At 33.3% G+C, this 24576-nt stretch overlaps 1 protein-coding gene across 1 annotated transcript in view; it reads left to right on the top strand.

The window, feature by feature from the left end:
* Positions 1-4598: 4598 nt before the first annotated feature.
* Positions 4599-24576, top strand: part of LOC118197433 (glutamate receptor ionotropic, kainate 2-like) — a 482153-nt gene continuing 462175 nt past the window's right edge. The window contains exon 1 of the mRNA XM_085810529.1: positions 4599-5211. Coding sequence (XP_085666655.1) covers positions 5109-5211 — 103 coding nt within the window. The 5' untranslated portion in view covers positions 4599-5108. The remainder of the gene's footprint in view (positions 5212-24576) is intronic.

The following is a 24576-nucleotide window of genomic DNA, read 5'->3' as shown; positions in this document are numbered from 1 at the left end:
AAGTTTAATTTTAAGCTTTTCGATAAGCCTTCATTCCCATAATTGTCAGTGCCAGAATATTTAAATTTGATAACGCCCGTGCAGAAATGCAAATTCTACTTGAGGAGAAAAGTTTAAATACCAAGGAAAGTTGCAGTTTAGACCAGGGATTCTCAACCGGTGGTACACAAGAGAAAAATAGGTGATACTCAAAGAAGCAAAGTATTTTTAATTATTGAAATCAAAAACGAAAATCCCAACATCCTAATTAAGTTTTTTCTCTAACACTCATAAATTTACGCGATCTGAGCTTTGTTCAAGAGTGGTGGTGACAGTAGTACTTTGTAGTGGTGGTACTAAAGGTTTTCTGTTTTTGTTTAGATGGTGCATATTAGTCAACAGGTTGAGACCCGCTTGTTCAGGCTATTGCCTCCACCTCTGTTCCGTGAGCTTCTTCTTCCGCCAGTTATTTCTGGTTTATGTAGCATATCAGGATTTACTTTGCTGCCACTAGTTTCGAAGAGGTTTTAAGTGACTGAAATTTTTTTAGCACTGTAAAGTGATTTCCACTACTTATTAATATCTTCGAATTTTTATTTTAGTACTAGAGATTTTAGTACTAGAGATTTTCGATTTCGACAATGTTTATGTCAGATGATGTCACTACGCCCGAGTGAGGCGTAGTGCGTTAGCGTCAAGTCTACGCAGTGTGAATTTTTGAGTTTAATAAAGGGTACTTTTAACCATTCTCCTGCGTAGTTCCTACACGCACTTACTACATGTACAGATATCACGTAGAAGATAAGCGAGTAATTCTCACAAGGTAACAAAGAAAGTTTCTTCAGACTGAAAAAAAAAAATGTAAGCTCTTATTTAAAACTAATGAAATAACTAATGAACAAAAAGTAGAAAAATAATTCATCACATATTTTAATAGCAGCAATAAAAAGCTCTCTTTGCAAAATTAATCTGGAATTTTATTATATCATGAATAAATAAAGAAAAAAAACTCGGGGCACTGTTCATAAAGGTATAAATTTAATAACTTCTAGTTTTAGCAATGCCATTTGATTATTAGTTTTATTATTTAGACACCCACTCTTTTATTATTCGTGTTATGAAAGTGTAGATAGATTTTATAAAGGGAATGCTAATCTTTTACTTCCAATAAACTATTTGACAAATTATTTGTCTATTTTTACTTCATAATATTTTCTGAGTTTTACATAAAAGATTATTAGCCCTAAGGGCGTTAGCCCAGAAGGGCTATTAAGTTCGTTTCGGCATATTGCGTAGGTTCATTATAAAAGTTTGAATCACTTTTCCAATTGTTGCCACCAAACATTACAGCCCTGGATTATATTCATGGAAATTAAATAATGAAGAATTTGTATGAATATATGTACATTTCTCGCACTATGGAAAAACAAAGGTACCTAGAGATATCAGATTTTGAATAACGTAGTCCTCTACTCGAAATGGGCATCTGGCAGCCCAAATTTGGAGTCTGGAATTTTTTTTATTATCTAATTCATATTTTGTAAAACTTTAACTTATTTTTAATTGACAACCTCAACGATTTCAAAGCGTTCCATTTACATTAGCATCTTCAAGCACGGATGTTTCTTTACATCTATTACTGGCATTACGTTGGCAGCGTAACAACGCAAAGACGTTACAAAGTATAAAGTATTTTGCGTCGAAAGCGAAATACCGTTAGACATTATAACTTTTTAACGTTAGACATTGTCTGTATCACTTTTCAAATGCCGTTTTGAATCCCCCCGTGAAAGAAAAGCCTATTTTTTGTAGTTATTTTATTATTTTTATTAGCTACTGTATTCATTAATGTTTTATGAAAATTTTTATATATTTTTCTATCTTTTTGGCTCAATAATAACGTTACAAACAAATTATTAAACTGAAAAAAATTCAAGAATGAATAATTAACCTTTTTCTTTCGACAATGTTTATGTCAGATGATCGAAAATATCCAGCGATTTTGCCAAACAATCAGAAATTACGCACTCATACAAACTTTCTTTAGTAAATTTTCTGCTCTATCCGATTATACGAAGGGTGAAATTCTGGGATTTTTTGTTTGCTTGTTATGTGAAGACATGCAGGTTTAATCGTTTTAACATGAATTAAAAAAAGTGTCAAATTTTAAACTTTTCAATTTATGATATTGTATTGTCATCCATAAACAGTTTTATATTATTGTATTTAAAGATCAGTTTTGAAAATCAGTTTACTTTTTTTATCAGATTTTTTTTAAATGTGCAGCCTTTGTGGCTTCTGGAAATGTTTCTTTCACTAAATTTGTAAAGTTCTATTCTTCATAACAGATCCATTTTTGGAGTTAGAATTTTAATTTGATATTAAAGTATATAATAATTAATTACTCAATAAAATTGTAGTATGTCAAATCTTAAAATGAAATTTTGAGAAAAATTTGCATAAATTTATGAAATGGAAGTAATTAAAAAATCTGAAAGGATTCAGATTTTAACGGTCGCCCCCCCCCCCGAAAAAAAGATTGTTAAGGTTTTCAACGCTCTCGCTGAGCACGTCTTTGGTGCTTTTAGCTTTATTAATCATACATTTTTTTGCAGTTTTACTTTATAGCAAAATTACAAACCTCAATAGCAGAATTACAAAAATATTAAAAGAAGAGTAGTGTTTCGGCCACTAGAGTCGTCTGTCGTCTGCCTGTCTGTGAGATATTATATATTCGCAATGCGCAGATCGTATGCGCAGCTTGCATTTTGATTTTGCATTCTTGTAAACGCTAATGGTAACTCTCTCGCTTTACCTTTTGCTGTGTTGTGTTCTAAAGCTGAAATCGCTAAAATAAATGTTAAACTACAGTCCACTCGCAAAGATGTATTCAGTTGTTTATTAATTTAAATTTAAGATACCGCTATGCTACAAATAGCAACATATTAGTATATGTTTAGATTTCCCGATACAGCGTTAAGTGCTGGTATACATTTTTTTTCCAGTCTTTTCTCAGTTCATCATATCAATGTTCAGATTTTTAAGTAAGATGGCTTTTGAAGGTTTTTTTCTTTGTCTTTTTATTATCAACGTTTTGCTATTTACCTTATCGCTTAAATATCAAGTTCTTGAGCATATGCCACCTAAAATTTGATTCAATAGCAAAATCACAAAGCATTTAAAAACAGCATTTCTTTAGAATTTTCGAGTGACAGTCTCGCACACTGGAGGTAAACATATTTTATTCCTTACAGTTCTGCCCCTGCTCGCTTTGTAATGGTTGAGTTTGTTGATCAAAAATTCGTTAACGTTTCACAAAATACGAAATATGTAATAAAACAAATCCGGAACTCAACATCCGAGCTTTCGAACGCTCATGTTCGGATGGAGGAGTACGTTATTCAGAATTGGATGGCCCTAGATACTGCTGTTTCTTTACAATGCAAGATTTGGTGGCATCAATTTGAAAAGTGATACAGCGTTTATTTTTATTCAACGCAAAATGCTGTTTCGATATTAATATCCCATTTGGGACTTAAGTCCGTTTAAGGATAATAAAGGCAGTAGAATTCATTATTGCGCAGTAACATCGTAACATTGGAAATATAAACCTCGGGAATGCCCAAGGAAGACAATCTGTGTCACTATGGAAGCGATAATTCTCTCCGATTATAACATACTTAAACAATGAAGAAGACTGCAAATTAACACTTTTTTATCATTCTTGTTTTAAAAAAAGAGCGAAAAGTTTGCTTTCTAATCTGTGAAAAGCTCAAAATTTTTTAGCCGATGCATTTTTGCGTTGATATTTTAAAATCATAAATGCCGAGCAATAGAAAACTTCGAGCGATTTGTCAGCCAAAAAATCAGAAACGACGCTAAAACTGTTATGCAAAATTTATTTAAACGTTTTATTCGCTCTATCCAGCGATGCAGATAAAAGGAAATATCGGAGCTTTTTAATTTGTTCCTTAAACGAATATAAGTGCAAAAAATCATTTAAAATTACATTTGAAAATACCTAAATAGAGTTTTGAAAACACTAACTTTATCGCATTGCATTGTTATCTACATACACTGTGTGTACAAAATTTGTTCAAGATAGTTAGATTATCAGGAAGTAATTAAAAATTGATTACAAACTTCCAACCATAGCAACGAACACCATGAATGAACTAAATACGAGTAAAAGCTTACAAATAATAAAAAAGTCATATTGCAAGAGAGGGTTGAAACATAAACGTAAGTTCTAGATATTTTCTCTTCAAGCACAAAAAAATAGGCTTTTGACCTCCAGGAATTCGACTTGGCAGAAAACAACAGGTGCAATGTTACGTCAACACCACAGTTACGAGCTGCTCTCTTAGATGCATTTTAGTTGTCAAATATAACAAAAGCGTGATTCTCAACTTGGCTCCGATCCACCCAATCCGTGCCAGCTTCTTACATACCAACAATTCTGAAAGTAAAGAGAGAGAATTTAAAAAAGTAAAAATAAGAATAATAATAAAATAATAATAAATAAATAAAAAATGTGCAAACGCGGGCGGACAAACCGAGGAACGGGAGAACTGATGGAAAAGAAGGGATATTTCGCGCCAATCTTTCGACTCTGCGTCAAAGAAGAACTTCAGATGGGGGTAGCCAGAGAGGAGTAGGATCTCGGCGCGTGCGCTTTGAGTCGTTATTGAGTCTTCGGATGCAAAGTGTGTGATTCCGCGTGAATCTACGGTTACAGACGCCTGCCCGCCGTTGGGACTGCGTCTGCCTCTGAGTTGTGTCCCGCGTTTGAAACTTCTCTTCTTAGGACATGTAAGCGTAAAAAACTCGTGATAAAAAGAAGAAAAAAATTCACAAACTGTGTTTTTTAATTTCCTTTAAAAAGAATTTTTTTTTTTCAATTACCTAGGAATACAGCAGAGGAATATGTGGTAATAGAATATTAAAAAACAAGGAAGTATAACTAAACAAAGAAATATCTGTTTCAGAAATTTTCGTTCAGCATCTGTTTTTAGTTTGTGTGAACAGCCACATTTGTACCGAAGGAAATGTTCTGAACAATGTCGGCAAACAAGTGGTGTGCATAAAAAAGAACAGCTGGAATTGTGTTTCGTTTCTTGTTTGGTAATATGAGGTCTCGACGACGTAGGTTATGGTCATGGGTACTACAGACCGTTTTAGCCTCTCTCTTTATATCAACGGTAACGGCTTTACCAGAAGTTATCAAAATCGGTAAGTTTTAAATTTTAAAAGTTACTATTTATTAGGGGTGTAGGAGCCCCAAAATCTTCAAAAAATTGTGATTTCGGATTTTTGCATTTTCAAATTCTCTACACTTTTATCTTTCTAAAAATACCATTATTTAATCTCTATGAAAATTAGAACTGTAAAAAAATCTAGTTTTAATTTGTCATCTACTGCTTTGATCAATGAGGATTTTTACATAAAAATGCGTTTTTCTCCAAACGTGATTTTTTTATACTCGATGCACCTTTTCTCAGGAACTACTGCTCCCAGGTATATAAACTTTTTTTGGCTTATTTATTAGGTTTTCTAATATTTACTAAAATGAGGTTTTTGTAATAAACTTAGAAAAAAAAGTATTTTTTTTTGTGCTAAAATTTACTATGCCTAACAAAATATTCTGTAATTTAACCTAAAATTCAAAATGTTTGAAAAGCTCATTTCAATGTAATCAGATAGGTATACTTTAATTACAGAAAAATTTCAAGCTTGTACATCGAAAATGGCCAATTTAACATTGTTGGTATATGGGTTTCTGATACGCCTTAAATTTAAAGTTTGTTTTCTAAATGTTATTGCAGTTGACTGAATTATATGTAACAATTTAAAAACGTTTAGTTAAAAAAAATGCAGCATTCACCCCTTAATGTTGCTTATCTCGTAATTTAATATATGTGTATAAAAAGTGTGTGCGCTTAATCGAAAATAGCGTAATGCTACTAAGATTACGAAAAATTGCGTAAAATGTTTTACTTGTAGATAACGAGTATTTTAATATTCAGGAAAATGTCAGATTTATGACAAATAAACTCAAGTCTCAAACATAGTAATATTTTTACTGGAACGCTTGCTTAAATCACATTGGAATTACGATAAACTAAAATTAGTTTTTATTCGCATTAATAAAAGATATACACAATACTGTTTCAATACATACGGAAGCTTGTATGCTTCCGTATGTATTGAAACATTTTTTTAGAAACATTTTTTTTAGAAATTTAGTATATAATTTCTACGAACTATATGAATAATAATTATACAAAGTAATAACAGTACAACATTTTCTAAGTTTATTATCATCTATCAATTCTGCGCATACTTATATCTACCTTTCCCTTTATTCAGCTTTAACTATATTTAATCAAGTTCAGACATGGATATTTTTCTGTACAGATATGTATATAAGGCCTATACAGATATTTTCCTGAGTAAAATTTTAAGAAAGGTAAATATTAATTGAACTTATATTAGATTCAAGGAAAGTAAAATTGCTTTTTATAGATATCTATACAGTATAAATAATAAATTTAAAGTTATAAATTTTATAAACTGGGGGGAAAGCTCGTTTATATCGCAAATTCTGAGCTTTAATTCAAACGTATATAAATGATGGATGAGAATTGATTCATGTATTTATTAAACGAGAAGCTTGAATGCCTGATGTATTTTGTAATATACTATTCTGAATGAAGATAAATATATGATCAGAATTTTAAAATAAAACATTTTAAAAACATTACATAAAAATACAATAACATTCAGTAATCACTTCTGCATTTATTTCACAAATAATGCAATATTTAAATTAACGCACGGGAAAAGTTTTTGTGTTAGGAATACGGGAAAGTGCACGAGATTATAATAACTAAAACACTAAAATAATTACTTCACACTTTAAATATGTTTTCGCAATGAAATATTCGTGTTTAAAATACTAAAGTATTCAAAGGAATTTTATCAGTCACGCTATGTTTTTTTTTATCTTTAACTGTATTATTTAAAATGATATTACAAATAATTTGTTCGATGGATAAATAATTTAACTCTGAATTTCTGTGTTATAATTCTACTACAGATCCGTGTTAGTGACATTCAAATATAGTTATTTATATATGTATGTTTTCCGTTAGCGTCGATAAAAATGCAAAATGGGAAAAAAATATTATCTATGCGATACTTGCGCTGCAAAGACTGTTGATACTTATCCAATCACTTATACATATGCTTTGATTGTGAGGCAAGATTCATTCAAAAAATATCAATTACATTTGCATCTCTTTTACGTAAAAATTTCGCTGTTTTTTCTGAATGTTCTAACTTTAACACTTTACCTTTTTTTCATCGCAATTCATCAAATTGCTGCTTGTTTCAATATATTAAAAATATTAAATCAATTTTGGAATTCAGTTTGAATACTCTGTTAAACGGATCTGCTACCCATTTTCAGTAAGGTTCTTCCTCCTTCCAGCGTGCCTTCGTGGCGTAACGGTAGCACACTTTGCGCATATTGGAAAGGTCTATGTTCGATTCCGGCAGGGCGGTAGTCATTTTTAACCCCTCCAGCATTAAAAAAAAAACCCTAATGACTCTACAGTGGCGTCCGAGCTAAAAGGTGTTGGTTAATAATTCGCCACCACCAGGATATAGTGATTGGGTCCTCTAATCCCTAATCGCCCTTTAAAAGGGGGGAGTATGTAAGGTATTTTCTGACTCCTTTCTGCATGCCTCGTGGTATAATGGTAGCATATATATAATAGTAGTGCGTATTCGAGAGGTCCAAGCTGGAGTCCCGACGAGGGCATTGCACATTTTTCATGTCTCCAGCATTATTTGAAAAAAAAAAATAGTAATAAAAAAATATAAATAAAAAAAAAATTAAAAAAAAAAAGACTCTACAACGTTATCTTTTGAAGCGAAAATTGTGGTGTTATTTTTATTATTTTCTTATTCTATATTTTATTCAATAATCAAATTAACCTATATTCAGGCTCTTTTAAGCACTGGAAACATGAAAAAGCAATTGCGTACTCACTGGGAATCCAGCCATACATCTTCGAAATCACAGAAATGTGGACTACAATAGTTTTTTGAAACATTACCGCTATATTCCTCATACTTCACAAATGATGAAACGTCATCTGTTTCGACTGTTAAGATGCATACTCATAAAATGTTTTCGACAAATATAAATGAAAAGAACCTCATTTCACGAAACAATGATCAATCGTAGTCTGAAAGTCGAGTGTACTTCGCGAGAACTATTATTTGCTTAACACTGAAACGCATCTGGAAACGCATTAAGAAAAAAAAAAAAAAAATATTTCGTTACGAACCGATTCAAAAGAGTAAAAAGGTACGAAATTTAAGACAGTGAAAATATAATAATTTTAAGTTTTTCAAATCTGGCTCCTTAGAGATCCTCTTAGAGCGGGATCGACAGCGATCCAGCATATGTTCAAATAGGTTCGCCTTCTCTTTCGTAGCAGGATAAACATTTCCATACAGGTTCTGTCAGCTAATAAATAATATTTCTGCACTTCCATTGTCAAGTTACAGTATTACTCCCAATATTCTGGCAAAGTTGTAAGGAACTCAATCTCAACTGAAGTCGGCAGAAAGTTTATGATGTTTACATTCATTAATCCCTAAGTTGGCAAACAAATTCTCGCTTTCCGAAATAAATAAATATCAAATCCACGGAAAAAATAAGACATTATTTTTTCTTTTATATTGTAATAAATGCCCAGCTGCGCTAAGATAGTTTCCCCGCACGATACTTTCAATAATTTAGTCTAATCTTACTACAGGATATAAATTCCAGAGAAGTTCAAATGTTCAACTTTCAAAACCCAAATCGATCCTTATTCTACAGTATTCGGTCCAAGACTCGAATCAGCAACGGTGCGAAACTTGGCTAAGTTGAAGCGACTTGCCGGCCAAAACAGTCACGCACAGCTATTCGCAATTCTTCTTTACAGTAACAATGTTTGCCGCTCAATTCTGGATAACACTAAAATGAGCGAGCCTCGTTGCGAAATGAAGCAGAGAGGAAAGATCTAAATTAAATAGCATTTTTCGAAAGTAAAACTTTAAAACGTATTGTAGCGTTATTTTCTTCTTTGATATAGCCTTCAAGTTATCAGGCTATAACGGTGGAGACAGCTCCACTGCAAAGCACCAGAGTACAGCTCCCGACTTTGCTTGGTCGTTCTCGGAACTCCACGTACTCTCGCGACTCTCCACGCTACAACTCGCGATGAACTCGACGATACACAAGAGTGCAGCTCTCGACTTAGCACACTCTAAGACAAAACTCGACAAGGCATTAACTCACGATATACTAAATGACTCTCTCGATGCACTCGACGACCAACTCGGCGCTAGACTTCGAGGCACTCACTCAATGACTGACTATCAACTCGCTAGACTAGACACTAACTAATTAACTCAAGACTACCTATCTCGCACTCTGACTCTCCGCGTACCAGCAGGGTTTATAAAGTTTTTGGCTTGTGTGCGAGACCGTTTTGGGCTAAACCGGCAAGAATTCCTTCCAGAAGGTTCTCCATCCGTCCATGGAATATCGCCAAATGTCGCCAAATGGGAGATTTCTCGCCAAATGTGGCAACCCTAAACATGCTTTGCGGGGAAGTTATCTTACCGTACCTGTACATTTTGTAACAGTATGTAAGAGTAAATTATTTTTATTTTTCAAAATGTGATAGTTTGTAACATTGAAAATTCCACGCTATTTCCCCCTATCTTCTAAATTATTGTATTTGCAATATGGGATCACGCACTCGAAAACAAAAACAACAAAGAACAAAAGTCTGAAAATATTTACATTTTAATGTCGCACCAAGAGGGTTTGTTAAGGTTTTTTTTATGTTCCCGCTGAGCTCGCAGTCACTAAGTCCGCTATCCGACTCAGAGATATACATATATTTTGGAGATGTATATATCCTTGGAGTTATACGTTCCTTATTAATTATTAGCTTAAAATTGGAAAGAATTCACTAAAAGAAAGAAAAAAAGAATGGAAAGTAGTCAGATTTTGACGTCACACGAAAGGACTTTTATTGAGATCTTTTATGCTTTCGCTGAGTATGGTAGGTTACCAACAGATGTTGGACTAGTCGTTCAGCAAATAGGATAACTGAGCATTCACAGTTCAATTCGGATCTGAATTCCAGGTAAAGAAAACAGTGCCTTTTTTCTTTATTTTTATTTTCGGGTGGGAGGGTTCCCAGTTCTAATGTGAATGTGAGTCAGTTTTCTGTAACTGTTCCAGGTTTAATGTGAATACGAGTTTTCTGTAACTACTTTCTGTGACTAACTGTGAATATGAGTTCTGCAATGAAAATATGTCTCTGTTAGGGTGAACGTCTCCTCAGGTGTTTCGCCATAACATATTAAACCAAAATGACCACCTTTTCCGTGATTCGAAGCAGGTATAAATAATAATGCATCCTCTTTTTTAATCACCATACATTTATAAAAGTTGGTGTCGATTTTCTGCATTCTTCAAAACTGCCATATTTTCTCAATGTATTTTAGTTTTTCCAGGTTTGCCGTTTTCAAGAAATAAAATAAAACATCGTACAGGGAATGATTAATTTACATTTTCTAACGAAAGCATATGTATAATATTGTTACGAATTGTCCAGGCGCGGTGAGATAGCTTCCTCGCAAAGCAGTTTGAGGGTTGCCATAAAATGACAAAGGAAAATAGGGTTGCCACATTTCGCGAAAAATCGGCCATTTGGCGACAAAACCGGCGATATGCTACGGACGGATGGAGAACCTTCTGGAACGAATTCTTACCGGTTTAGCCCAGAATGTCCCCGAACACCAGCCAAAAGCTATATAAACCCTGCTGGCACGCGGGGTCGAGTTAGTTACGAGTTAGTGAGTGTGCCTCGTCGAGTGCGAGATAGGTGTCTCATCTAATTAGTCCGTGCTGAGACGATTGTGTTGACAGCCGGCCAGCGAATGCCGAGTGCGTCGTCGAGTGCAACGAAGAGTCTCTTAGTGTATCGCGAATTAGTGCATTGTCGAGAGAGTGTGTTGAGTCCCGGGAACGACTGAACTGAAGAGTCGGAAGCCTGTGCTCTGTGTGTCGTCGAGTGCATCGCGAGTTGTAGCGTTGAGAGTCTCGAGAGTACGTGGAGTTCTGAGAACGACCAAGCAAAGTCGGAAGCTGTACTCTGGTGCTTTGCACTGAAGCTGTCTCCACCGTTATAGCCTCACAGTGTGAAGGCTGTGTCGCTGAACGCGTCAGCGTGTTTATAACAGTTTGACGACTGTAAATTGATTTTGGACCTATCTGATTAATATTAGTAAATAAAGTGTGTTTCGATACTTCATCAAGTGTCGTCGTTATTCACTCCAATCTACGAACCAAGTACGAACTGGTGTCAGAAGAAAAACGTAACAATATGATAACAGTTAAAATAATTTTTAATGCTGAAATGACATCTATTTAAGTAAAAGAAAATAAGAAAAACAAAATCGTAAAATTGCTCAGAGGGTGTCTCCAATGCAGGATATCAGCCAATTTTTTTCTTGAGTTTCAGAAGCATTTCTAATTTGAAAAATAATAAATGTTTGTGAAAACAAACTCTAGTCTCATTAAATTGATATATCAGTGAGAATGTTTCTGGTTATAAGTTGTTGTTGCTTGCGCCCACTTGTCTGACGTAGTCTGCCCAAAACTACGAAAACCCTCGCGAAAGGAGCGCTAGATTACGCCTGCCGTTGGCAACAGCCTTGAGCAACAACCTAACTGTTGGCAGTGCGATTTGGTTCAGTTCCGCCCCCAATTTTAATGGAAAGCACCTCGAGGGGGAGGGGGTCAGAGGGTTTTCCACTCATCTCCCCTTCCACGAAACCACACGTGAGCACTTTCGGCTCGCCGCATATTTAGAGTACCCCATGCCGCACCTACACTATACATTTACAAACATCCATTTCCGGGGTTCAAACCCGGGCCCTTCGGCACGGCAGTCAGCGACGCTAACCACTACACCCGTTCGGCGGCTGGTTTTAAGTAAGAATCTAAAATCATTTTGTTAATCTGCAGTACAAAATCAGGTTTCTTTTAAAATGCTTTGGTTTTAAAGTAGAAAGTTTAATTGTGAGCAACATTAAATCTTCGAAAGTGTACGAACTAGGCATATCTTCATGAAATTTGGTCTCCAAAGTAAGTAGAGAAATAAATTTGTTTTTATTTTTCTAGATGTTTATTTATTTCAAAATTCAGATATTTATTATCCACATTTTATAGTCTAGTTGAAACTTTTGCTGAGTTCTGCTCACAGATTGGAAAACTTTGTTTAGTACAGATATAATGTTTTCAACGTATAAAGTAATTTTTGGAAATGCTACTTGCTTCTGTTTCATCAAATGTTACATAACGCCTTTTGGTAATTTATCAAACACATATAGCGGTTGATCGCTTATGTAAAAGATTAATGTAATTTGAAAATCTCTTTTAAATTACTTACATAGAAAAATGTATGAATTTAATTACTGCGAGATATGAACTAATCAATGATGTACCAGGTAACATAGATCTATGAAATTATTTATGTCAAACATGAACATATTTTGAAAAGCTCTTTCAAGCGAGCAATACAGAAAAATATATAAGTTCACTTATTGTGAGATATGAAGTTATCAATGATATATCAGATAAGACATGTTTAAATAGAAACTCAGACTGAGGAAGGTTTCATTTCAGTTTAAAGCTTTTCTTCTTGTTAGGAAGTATGTCATCACTGGGTTTTCTTTTAGCGTGATTGAAATTTCGTTCGATTTAGGAAAATGTAACATCATATTTATATATCTTTTAAAATTTTCAACGTCTTGCCTAAAACTGATGTTTCATTACTCATATAAAACTATCTTCTATCATTTTTGAAGTGAAATTTGTTGAAGCAATTCGTTATTTTGGCACTGTTTTATTAAACTTAGTTTCCTTATTTGTTCGTCTGCATAAAATCTCGAAATTAATCTTTTATACCGTTTCTCCCTTTTACCAACTTTTTCCTTGCGAAATAATATTTGCCAGAATTTTTTGCGAGCGAAATTCGTTACATTATTTATTGCTTTTAATGCCCGCTTTCATGTTAGAGAAGGTTTACCACTTTTGGATCATATTTTGGATTCTATGTATTTTCTTTCTTGTAAATATATATATATACCTAAGTAGTACATGACGTAGCAAAACATTACCACGACCACTTTGCAACCTCTCGGACCAGTTTGCAACGTCTTTGCAACGTCCTGTGCTACATGGGTATGCATGTAAGATATAAGGAAATTACTAACAAATTGATAATTTAATTTCGCAATACCCTTTAAGTTTGTGATTTTAATTTGGCTATGTCCCCTTGAAGGAATCTGTACTGCTTCCCATACATCATTATTTCATCTAAAATAATCCGCAAAGCTCTTAGCCAACCACAATCCAAAAGTGAAACGTAGTAGCCAAGTTTATAAATATCTCAGCTGCTGAAAAAGCAGTGATTTTCTCCTCTGCTGTCGCTTCGTAAGCATGTAATTAATCGATTTGTTGCTTTCATGTATTGTTTAAAGATGTGATACGCGAATATAAAATTATAGGTCGATTATAGTATCCACAGTGTTGTGTAAATTAAGAACAGATGTCTTAAGATATGATATAAAAAAGTAGTCGTCAAAAAAAAAAAAAAAAAAAAAAAAAAAAAAAGATGTAACTATCAAGCAAATTGTGCTTTCTAAAGTTCCAGTCATCTACTTTGAAATCTGTGTGTCTGCCATGTTTATTACCATTCCGACCATAAATAAAATGTTAACGGATGTCTTCTATCATTCACAGCTAAATCATCATAAAAATGTGTGTGTGTATTTTATATATACATATAAATTTTTAAAAAGTCGTTTGAATAGACGTTGATCGATACATAAAAATTCTTGAAATCATGTAAATGCAATAAGAAGCAGTCGTGGCGAATTTAAGTATACTATTTCTGTAGTCTTGTAAATTTTTTACAAAATTTTCATTCTTCAAGAAGCAACTGTGCCGTCCAGTATGAAAGGATAATTCATAGAATTTTGCATTGCAAATTTTATTGAATATCTGCATCATTTAACGTTATAAAATAGATGGAAAGGGAAAATACCAAATTAAATTTGAATGTTAAAGAAGAGTCGCAATTTAAAATTAGAAGTTTGCTTTACTTACTTTTTATTATGAAAGGGATGAAAATGAAAACCTAAATTTTTTATTATTTATGAGAAGCTAAAGCATATTCCTAAAACAGGTTTATAATAATTCTATAACACATTCTATAGCCTGATAGCATCTGGCTATAGAATTTCATGGAAGAGATACTAAAAGATTAACGTTAAAAAAGTATAGTTTTTCGGAATTCGACAGTCTACATTTTGGGCAGAAATATTCCCCAGCTATTTTTCAAAGATTCTTGAGACCAATTTCAAATAAATATCAAATTCAATTTATCGTAAATTCTTTTGATGACATAACAGTATTCGCCCACAATTTTGAAGAACATTGAGAACACCTTTTAAAGTAAATTTAGGCATATGTGAAAAGAAATATACAAATTAATATTTAAAATATCACTTCGCTAAAAAAGTCCACATTTCTAGGGTACACTTCTCAAGCTGGAAATTATCAAGCCAACAATGCAAATACATATGTTATAAAATGTTACCAGCAACTAAAAATATTAAAGAACTAGAAATAATTTTCTAGAAATATTGTTGATGGTAGCCAGGGGTGTTGGCCTTTGTAAGCACAAGTTGGTGCCGACTGTTAAACTTTACCTGAGTTAAGGCTCCATAAACCTTTCTCCTGACTTTGGAGTTCTTTAAAAGTGTTGGTGATAATTCACTAACTAGGCTTCGACTTCGAGCACATTTTATGATAGCTAAGAATACAAGATGTTACAATCTTATAAAATAAATTATGAAATTATATGATAGAATGTCTTACAATTATGTATGATGAAGATGAATTTTAATACTATTTATAAAGAAGTCATTTTTTTGTATATACTGATGATGATGCTTTACTTTCACATAAAAAATATAAAACATCCGACAGGTGTATTTTGATGGTCTTTGAAATTATGGGTGCATTATTTTCATATTTAACATAAAAAGGATTCTACAAGTTGAAGATGATGTGCACACTGAAGCCTATATCCATGCTTAATTTAAAGGCAAAAAATTATAATATAAAATATATGCACAATATTTCTAAACAATTTGCTTTTAAAGAAAGGCGTCAAAAAGTAAAGGTATTTTTTAACCATAATATTACCTGAGCATATGTGAATAAAGTAAATTCAGGAATACCTGTTTTAGTATTAGATTCAAATATTAACATAATTTAAATAAACAATAGAAACCATAGTGTAAAAGTTACATACAAGTATATTAATATTTAGTTTACATTTTCTTTTAATAATTTTGATTTTAAACCACTATTATTAGTAACCGCACGATTTTATTTACTCACGTATCTTTAAGAACTTTATAAACTCTAAAAAAATTATAATTTTGTTATAACAAAACTACAATTAACAAATTACAAATTTTGTATTTTAATGCATTTGCCCAAAAAAAGTAATTTAAAAACCTTTATATACATTTTTCGATGAATATAGTTTAGTTGCACTAAACTGACGAATGATAAAAATTATCTAATAATTTAATTTGGAAATTAAGTTCAGGAAAATAATTGAATACACTATTTATCATGCATTCTGTTTTTATTTTACTTTCATCGCAGCATAGCATTCTTTAAGTAATACATATACTTTTCATAAATCTAAACTTACTGCGCGAAACATATACTTAGCTTTTAGACGTTGTTTATATTTCGCTTCGCTGAAGCTTTAAAGCGAATATTTAATAAACTAAGCAACTGGCTACGTAAAGTACATCTTTAACAGAAAACATAGCGAATAATAAACGTCGAGGAGTTCGCAAAATTCTTAAATACATAATTATTGAGTAAATAAATATCTGGCAGGTCCATACTGTTAAATGTAAAATCATATTTATCTTTCAGGAATGTTCTAAACTTTAACAATAAATAGGAACTGTCTACTACGAATTACACTTCGTAAAACATGAATAGAGTTTCGAAAAAATTATTGAGCAGTCAAATAACAAGGTTTAAAACACTCTCTTTAATAGAATCATACTTGTTCAAATTAGCAGTTCAAAATTATGAATTTAATGGAGACATAATTTTTATATTCCATTTCCAAAGAGTGAATTATATCTTAAAATAAACATTAAGAATGAATACAATGGAAATAAAACAACATTTCCTTCACTTAAATATTATTTAAAATATTTGTTCTATGATAGTGATAAATTAATTTACTTTTAAAATGAAAACGGAGTTAAAAATTAGAACGAAGTAAGTAGACAAGTTTTCTTTTCTGTGTAGAATTAAAAATGGCAGCTAAAATAATAATCAATCATTTCCATGTTATCATTATAATAACTAGGAATCTTACCAGTAGCCTAGAGGATGCGGACTTGAACAATTCGTTTCGTATCGTTAGAGGCCAAAATCTATTCTAATCTTTCAAGTATCTGAAACGCCCGTGTATATAAATTTCTGTTGGAAAGGATTTCCTTTCCCCATGTTAAGCATATTCCTACAGCTTGAACAATAATCTGCTTGTGTGAAGCAATTCCTTATCTCTTGGGTAAATCTGTGCGGTTTCGTGCCGTTTCATCCATTATGTGCATTTTCGCCTTTTTCGCCTTTAGGACAGGATTGCAGTTGCGAGTATCTATAGCTAAACGTTGACGCTAAACAAAGGAGAGGGTAAGTGGAATTCAAATAAGAGAGCTATTTTTTTGTCGTTTCAGAAGAATGATTGGCATACCATTTAACCCTCTGGCTGATCATCCCGCGATTTCCACGGGCAACTCAAATGTAGCAAAATTTGCTTATCCCGCGATTCGATTTCCGCGGGCATATGTTTTTCTTCCTTTACGGAGGAGCGCATCCCGTTTTTTCCCCGTTTAAGCAGTGAAATAAATTATATACAGTATTAGGCGTTTAGCTTACGTTTTGGTCAACAGATATTGTTAGTTGTCAACTAAATTGCGGCATTTTGAAGGCACGTGGTATTAGCGCTCATAGTCACTTTTTGCCGCTTTTTTCTTACAGAAGGCTGTTAGAAAACGTTCAGAGATTACCTTGATTATTTAATTAAATTATTGAATTTTTAATTAAATTGATTATTAATTAGATTTATTGAATCTGGTGCAAAAACTGTGAGGTTGGACTTTGCCTTGAACCCTGTTTTGAACTCTATCAGACTAAACTGCATTTCTAAAGTATTTTTCCCTCAGCGCTTTATATTTTCTTAAATTTTATACATTTTACTTTTTTATATTATGCAATAAGTAGAAATTAACTGTAATTCGACTGAAATTTATTTAAAAAAATTATTTTTTTGGTGATAACAGCTGAAATTGTTTTTCTGGCAACTTAGTTTCTCATGATAAAAATCTATGTACAAAATATTTTCTGGAAAATAAAAATGCATTTTCAATTCTCCAATATATGTAGATTCAAAATATGGAAGGAAAAAAAAAAAAAAAAAAAAAAAAAAAAACGCAATTTTTGAAGCGGTTTTGGTCCACAAATTTAGCAGTCAGAGGATTAACTCCCGAAACCAATGAACCATAGACTAACTTAATGGGAAAAAGGTACTAGGCAGAAAATGGATGCAGGCGTTCGAGCGACCTGCTTATGTCTGAATGCACGGGCGTCTTGAGCAACTTTGTCATGAAAGGGTTAAGACATGAAATGTCTCTTCGTAACTGGAATAATTAAAATCGTCGAGAGAGCATTGTTCATTTTTTGCTCTGAAATAAAGCTAATGAGACTACAACGTATTCTGCATTGAAACATTACACCTTTGGTTATAGATATGAATGAAATATAATGCCGTGAATCAATTCCACAACGCATTAACTGTTGAAGCCATTACAGTTATATATTCAAGAACAGAAACTTGATGTGCAAGGCTGTTTGTAAAATATCGCACCACCAAATGTCTTTTAAATGTCTGGTTTTAAACTCATAAGCTCCAATTGAAGAAATGAATCAAATAACGTTCATTCTCCGAATAACATATTTTTTTGTCATGTGGAACTTTTGAAATGAATATTGTAGAAATATGAGCTTTTTGTGGGTCAGCGTAAGGAAAAAAGAATGTAGAAAGGGTTCTTCTAAATTTATTAAAATAGTTAAAATTTCTATCTTTATTTAATCAAATATTGCAAGTGAATTACTTTTTGGGGAGATATATAAAATTAAAATAAACTTTAAAATAAAGGCAGCATATATATATATAAGTTTTCGAATGTAAATCCTTGTCCGAGATAAGTACTTATAAAAGTACAGATTTCAAATCCCTGTTAGAAAGAGAGTCCCTGTTTTTTTTCCCTGTTTCAATTTTTTAAAATTAGTTAAGCTTAGCATGTATGCAGCATCAAAAGTCTATTATTCTGCCCCTCCCTTCTTTCGGAAACAAAATGGAATTTTATCATTTTATCCAATTATTGTTTCTCAACTACGCAAAACCTTGTTCCCAGTTAGCAGAATGGACTTTTAAATGACTTTATAAGTATCGGGAAGATTTAATCTTACTGTTGCCGAAACTATCTAAAATACTTTTCGGAGAAAAATGTCTAATAATTCCTAGTATTTTGAAAAATACTCTCTTGAATGGGAGGATCTCAGTTTCCAGTTTCTCTAAATGTGGAAGTTCGAACAGACTAAGCCATTACAGTTTATGCACATCTTGAAGGAGGTACCCTCGTTCATCAATCATCATGACATCCTTAAGCTATTCTTTTTCTTTTCGAGCATTGTTTTGTACAATTCGATAACTGCAATTATTTACTATAACATTTTACCCCGCCTCTTCGTTTTCTTTGGAAAGAATTCGATTTGTGAACTGCGTAAGCACAGCAATAATATATCAGCACTTATTTTCCTTCTTACTTTCGCTTATTTTGTTTGCTTTAATTGGTTACGAATAACTGGTAGCTGAACTTCCTTTTCTACGCCGTTTGATAAGCCTGCTTTTTAAGCAATTTGGTAATTTATATTTTTTACTTATTGACCGAAAATTTCTTTGTAGACCACATTTTGGATGTAAACTGTACGATCGTTCTCTAACTTACCTCATTATTTAGCTAACTCGTTAACTATAAAGTTATATATTTTTTTTAAGTTCTTGCCACCCGGACGTAATCAAATTTGTTTAACCTCTCCTTTAACAAAGGTTATATCTTTTGAATTGCCTCCGTACGAGGCAGAACGGGCGGTTGATGTTAGTAGAATCTTCAAAAAAGGAGATAAAACGAACTCGCTTGCTGCACGTAAGGGGCGTCAATCCCGCATTAGCATAAGTTTCAATGTGTTCTGAACTCTAACCTTCAAGTCCCGACGGTGAAGCTACCACCATCCGGCACAATATAGTTTGCCTTTTCTGGCAGTAAGAACTTACTGGTTAGTGTTACTATATACTGGGTTAGTGTTACTATATACCACATAGCCGACACCATCATGGTAAGAAATAACTCTGGTGACACCCGGGCGTAAGTTTAACTTTAGGCCTTAATGCTGAAGAATATTTAGGATGCATCACATAAAAAGGAAAATAATTTAAAAAGTTAAACTGAAAAGTAATGGTAAGAGTCATAATTTTTTTAAAAAAAAATGTGAGTAACAGAAAGGTTTATAATTTAAAAACAAGTGATCAAAACACTCAAGATTATTCTCAGCGCACTAGTAAATACATGTACCTAAATACAAATACCAATACACTATTAAATACAAATCCAGGCACTACTAAATACATAAAGTGACTGGGCATACTGGCCGTACCGGCTGCTACATTTGAAATCCGCTTACCATATTCTTACTCTCGGGGGTGAGCATTTATTGGCTACTCCTTCAGCAGACCCCACCACCACCTCTTCCTCTGAGCCTCCATCCCTGCAACGTCCTAAACCGATGACCAATGACACATTGTACTTATGAAGACTTATATTATAGACCTGTTACGAAAACAAAGCGATATATTTTTCTTCCAATAACTTAACCTTTTATGCTATGTGTTTTTGTAGTAATTTTAATCTTTTCAATTGATAATGATTCTTTCAAGATTCTAATGTCTCTTTTCCTTATGTCTTTTGTTGTTCCGAAAATAATTTATCAGGTTTATATTATTTAACTCAACTCAAGCTTGATTTAGAACTTCTCTTTCTTTTCCGCTCTCTCATTAGTTCTTTGCAATACGATCTTAAGAACGTCAAATTCGAAAATGAGTCCCATTTTTAAGCTGCAACAAGAAGGTGCGAAAATTTTCAATGATTAGGTTTGTGCAAATTCTGTTGCTGCTGCCATTATCTGCTCGAGTTTGAAGGTGTCCTGCCTTGAAATGATTTTCAAAAGTGCCATTAGAAATAATTTTTAAAGATTTTTTTCATAAGAATTCCTCTAAACCTGGCATTCACTTTGCCTTTGAAACAGAATCGCTCTCTCTTCCCTTCCTTAGTATTCGAATAAAGTAGAATTAATTGGATTCAATATCTAAAGTCTTTTTATAGCTTAATTTTAAAAACGCGAGTTAGGGTTAGTTCACTAGTACAGTTTGTCAGAATCTTTGTTTAAAAACCGAAGTTTAATGCATTAATATAGTTTACTAATGCATTAATATACTAGCTTATCTGAAACTTTATACTTTGCGGCATGTACATTTGATAAATACATGCACATACATATATAAAATATGAAATTTGTGTATGTTACAAATGAGAGCAAGCTGCATCGAGCTGTTTTACACAAAAGTGTGAAGCTGCTACTGTTGTACCTAAGTACGGTCCAGCTTAAAATTAGCTGCTTTAGGAATGTATCGCTCTTTAATGAACGACGGTAAATTAAAAATTTTCGAATTAGCCAAAGTGTAAAAATAAGTTCGAGGCCTTTATCAGAAGCATTGCTTTATACAAGCATAGGCCGATTAGAAGCTGGTCAATGACAGTCTGACTTTGCAAGATAGCTCAATGTGGACCGTTTCGTGGTATGCCTGTTGTGGAACCGATTTCTAACTCTTGATTCAGCCTCTCGAAGACCTACTGAAGGTAGGCTAACAGTTGCCACTTCTGAAAATAGACGGTATTTACGACTTAACGACATCTCAATAAGACTTAAATTTCATCTCAGCTTTAATCTGCTTATAAATCTGCTACATAAAGGAAGTATCAGCTATGACAGTACGCAGAAGACTGCATGAAAGAGGTTTTCTTTGCTTGATGACCAGCCCTGTGGATCCTGCTTACCTTCCGCCACCGAAGGGAGAGTTTGAGTAGAGGACGTAGTCATGTAAATGGAACTGAGCAAAAGTCGTGTTCTGTTCTGTTCACCGATGAGTCATGTTTTGCTTCATAGAGTGATTCTCGGCATGTTTACATATGGAGAGAAGCAAGCACTTGATATCTTCTGTCTAAAATATGGGAAAGTGATACCAATTCAGAAGACATTGTATGGGGAGGAGTATGTTTAGGTGCACGCACAGTACGTGCGGACATATGGGCTGAGACGTACAGAGTTGACATACTGGATCCTACTGTTCGTCCGCATGCTGCCCTAACTGCGAAACGTTCATTCTGCAAGCGGATAATGTCCACCCTTACAGTGCTCGCCCAGTGTACCAATTATATGATCATGAAACTATAGTACAAATGGAATGTCCAGCACTCTCTTGCGACCTTAATAACGTTGAGCGTGTGTGAGATGCTATCGGGAGGCATATTGCTGACCTCCGACCCCCTCCCTAAACCCTATATGTGCTTAGAACTGCTTTATATGATCAATGGGCATTGATGCTCGTGCAGGTCATTGATAATATCAGAAGCAGCACGAAACATAGCTGTCAGGCCTGTTTGGTGTTCAGAGTAATCATATTCACTATTGCAATTTCTTTTTCTTTTAAAATTACTATTCCCGAAATTCGGAAATTTTATATTCCTATTGACATAGTAAAATATTCTATATAACATTTTATTGTATTTTTTATGTACAAGTGGTATTAAAATATTATCACTAAATTTTGTCCAATTTGTTTGGATACTTTTGAGTTCAATTTTCCGTTTGTTGCTCAGCTTCTGGAAACCAGTGTAGTTTGAGCAGGGTTTAAATCTTGGTAAAAGGGCAGCCTGCGTGTAAGTTTCCATGGTTTCACTAACGAACTATTTTTTTGTAGTACATATTCCTTGAAGGCATCATTTCTCATAACCAGAAGGTCTAGTATATAGAGTCAGAGACATGAGAGTATATACATATTTTGGCTATCTTACTGATGTTGAATTTTATTATACTATTATTTTTATTAAATATATATTGAGATATCTATAACATAAAATATGTAAAGCAAAATACTAACACTAAGTTACAATAGCTCCTTACTTTTCCATTTTGACATTTATATTTCCTTTCTCCATCTTTTCCAAAACAACGGCGATGCAGATAATTCGGAACTGAAAGTAAAAATCGTAAACTATGACCCAGGTTTTTTTAGGCGTCAGTACAGGAATACGGCGTGCTTTTTTTTCTACTTCTGTTGATATCTAGATGCTTACGAGCTGCTCTATTCTTATCGCAATGATATAAGGAATATAAAAGTTTCAAGGCAAGCATGTTTATTCTGCTAAGTTATTTATGGATGAAATGTCAACTACAATAAAATGAAAAAATTTACATCTAACTGTGATTGGCTCTTATTCATTCTTCATCTACAATACATTATCATAATATATCATCATAAATATATCTATAGAACAACGCATCACATGTTTTTAACTATTTAGTAACTTAAATTATTAGCCCTATAATTCTCTCTCTTTTAACCCATTAACGCCCAAATTAACAATTCTTGAAATTTTGCCTTGAAATTGATAGACATTGTTAGAAATGCATAAATTAAAAGTATTTCAAAAGCATTTTGAAAAATTTTAACTGCAACCATATTTTTAAGCCGTCCTCATTTGAGGACACTGGGCGTTTGTATATAAAAATGTAAAATTTTTAAAAATCAAAATTTTTTACATAAAATGATTTAGTTTTAATATATAAACAAACTAATAGACAAAATAATGTTAAAAATCAAAATTTATTTTAAGACGTGTAAGAGAACGTTTTTTTTTTACATTTTTAAGATAGATTTTTTTTATGGAAAAGAGGAAAGCATTGAATGCACAATGTTACATTGCATTTCATGCAATATGTTCTTGGCTTTGAGGCACAATTGTCATATTGGCAACGCCTTTGTTTATCTCTTTTACCAATAACATGCTGTATTTTGTCGAATTTTATGTCAGGAAGCACGTTCGATCTGCATGTTATCCTCCTTTGTACTGGTCTTCCTAGGATTGCTTTTGAGTCGGCTCCTTTCTTCAAATAGGCTACTGCAATGTATCTCCTAAAATCTTTGATTGACATTGAACGATGGATCCTTTTATAAATGAGATAGGCATTTACAACAGCCATATCTATCATCCTAGTAATAAGACAAAAATACCATTTCTTTCCTCGTATGGCTATAGAATGTTTCTCAAGAAGCCAATCATGAAGGTCGACACCCCCCATAAATGAGGTATAGGAACTTATAGCATGAGGCTGATTTACTTTCACCTTTTCTTTTTTTTTCTCTACACTCCATCTTTGTACTGAGCCCACCAGTACTGAGCGGTAAAGTCGCTGAACACTGGTAGTTCGGTCCGAGGTTCGAATCCCGCGAACGGGCTGGCTGCATGGGTGTTTTCGTGGTTTTCCCCATGTGTAACGTGTATACGAGCCAGTTTCCCTTAGAAAGTCCTCCACGAAGGCATCCCTCCCCTTAGGCAGATAGCCCTAGTGTGCTTTGCCATAATTAAATACACACACACACACACACACACCATCTTTGTACTGAAGATAGAGGCATTATTGTGTCAAAATTAGTGGCCAATGAAACACACTTATTGTCTTTCCATTTGACAACAAGAATTTCATTTGTTGTGTCAAATTTACTATCGTAAAACCCTCTCTCTTTCTTACTCATTTTCTTGTCATCCATTATTGGGCATTTTTCAGTACGATTTTCTCGAATTGTTCCACTAGCTCTAAACTTCAGTTCTTTCAGTTTTTTAGTAACGCACGCCTGGTAAAAAAATTATCAAAATGAGCACGATGGCTCTTCGGACCTTCTACAATAGATAGTAGATTTAGCACCACTTTTGTACCTAAAGGCAGTTTGTCAGATTCGGAAGTATTTGTTTCCTTTCCACAATACAGTGCAAAGTTATAACAGTATCCATCGTTGCCACACAGAGCCCAGAGTTTATACCCAAATCTAATAGATTTAGATTTTATAAACTGTTTCAGTGTATGATGACCATAATACCGGACGATCATTTCATCAACAGACAAATTTTCATGGAAAATGCCCCATTTTTGAAAATTCTTGGAAAGCATTT

This window comes from Stegodyphus dumicola, chromosome 2 (genome assembly GCF_044657685.1).
Source record: "Stegodyphus dumicola isolate Sdum_Otavi_A_Nest chromosome 2, ASM4465768v1".
NCBI lineage: Eukaryota > Metazoa > Arthropoda > Arachnida > Araneae > Eresidae > Stegodyphus > Stegodyphus dumicola.
Note: the sequence above shows the minus strand (reverse complement) of the source record. Positions and strands in the feature narration are given on the sequence as shown.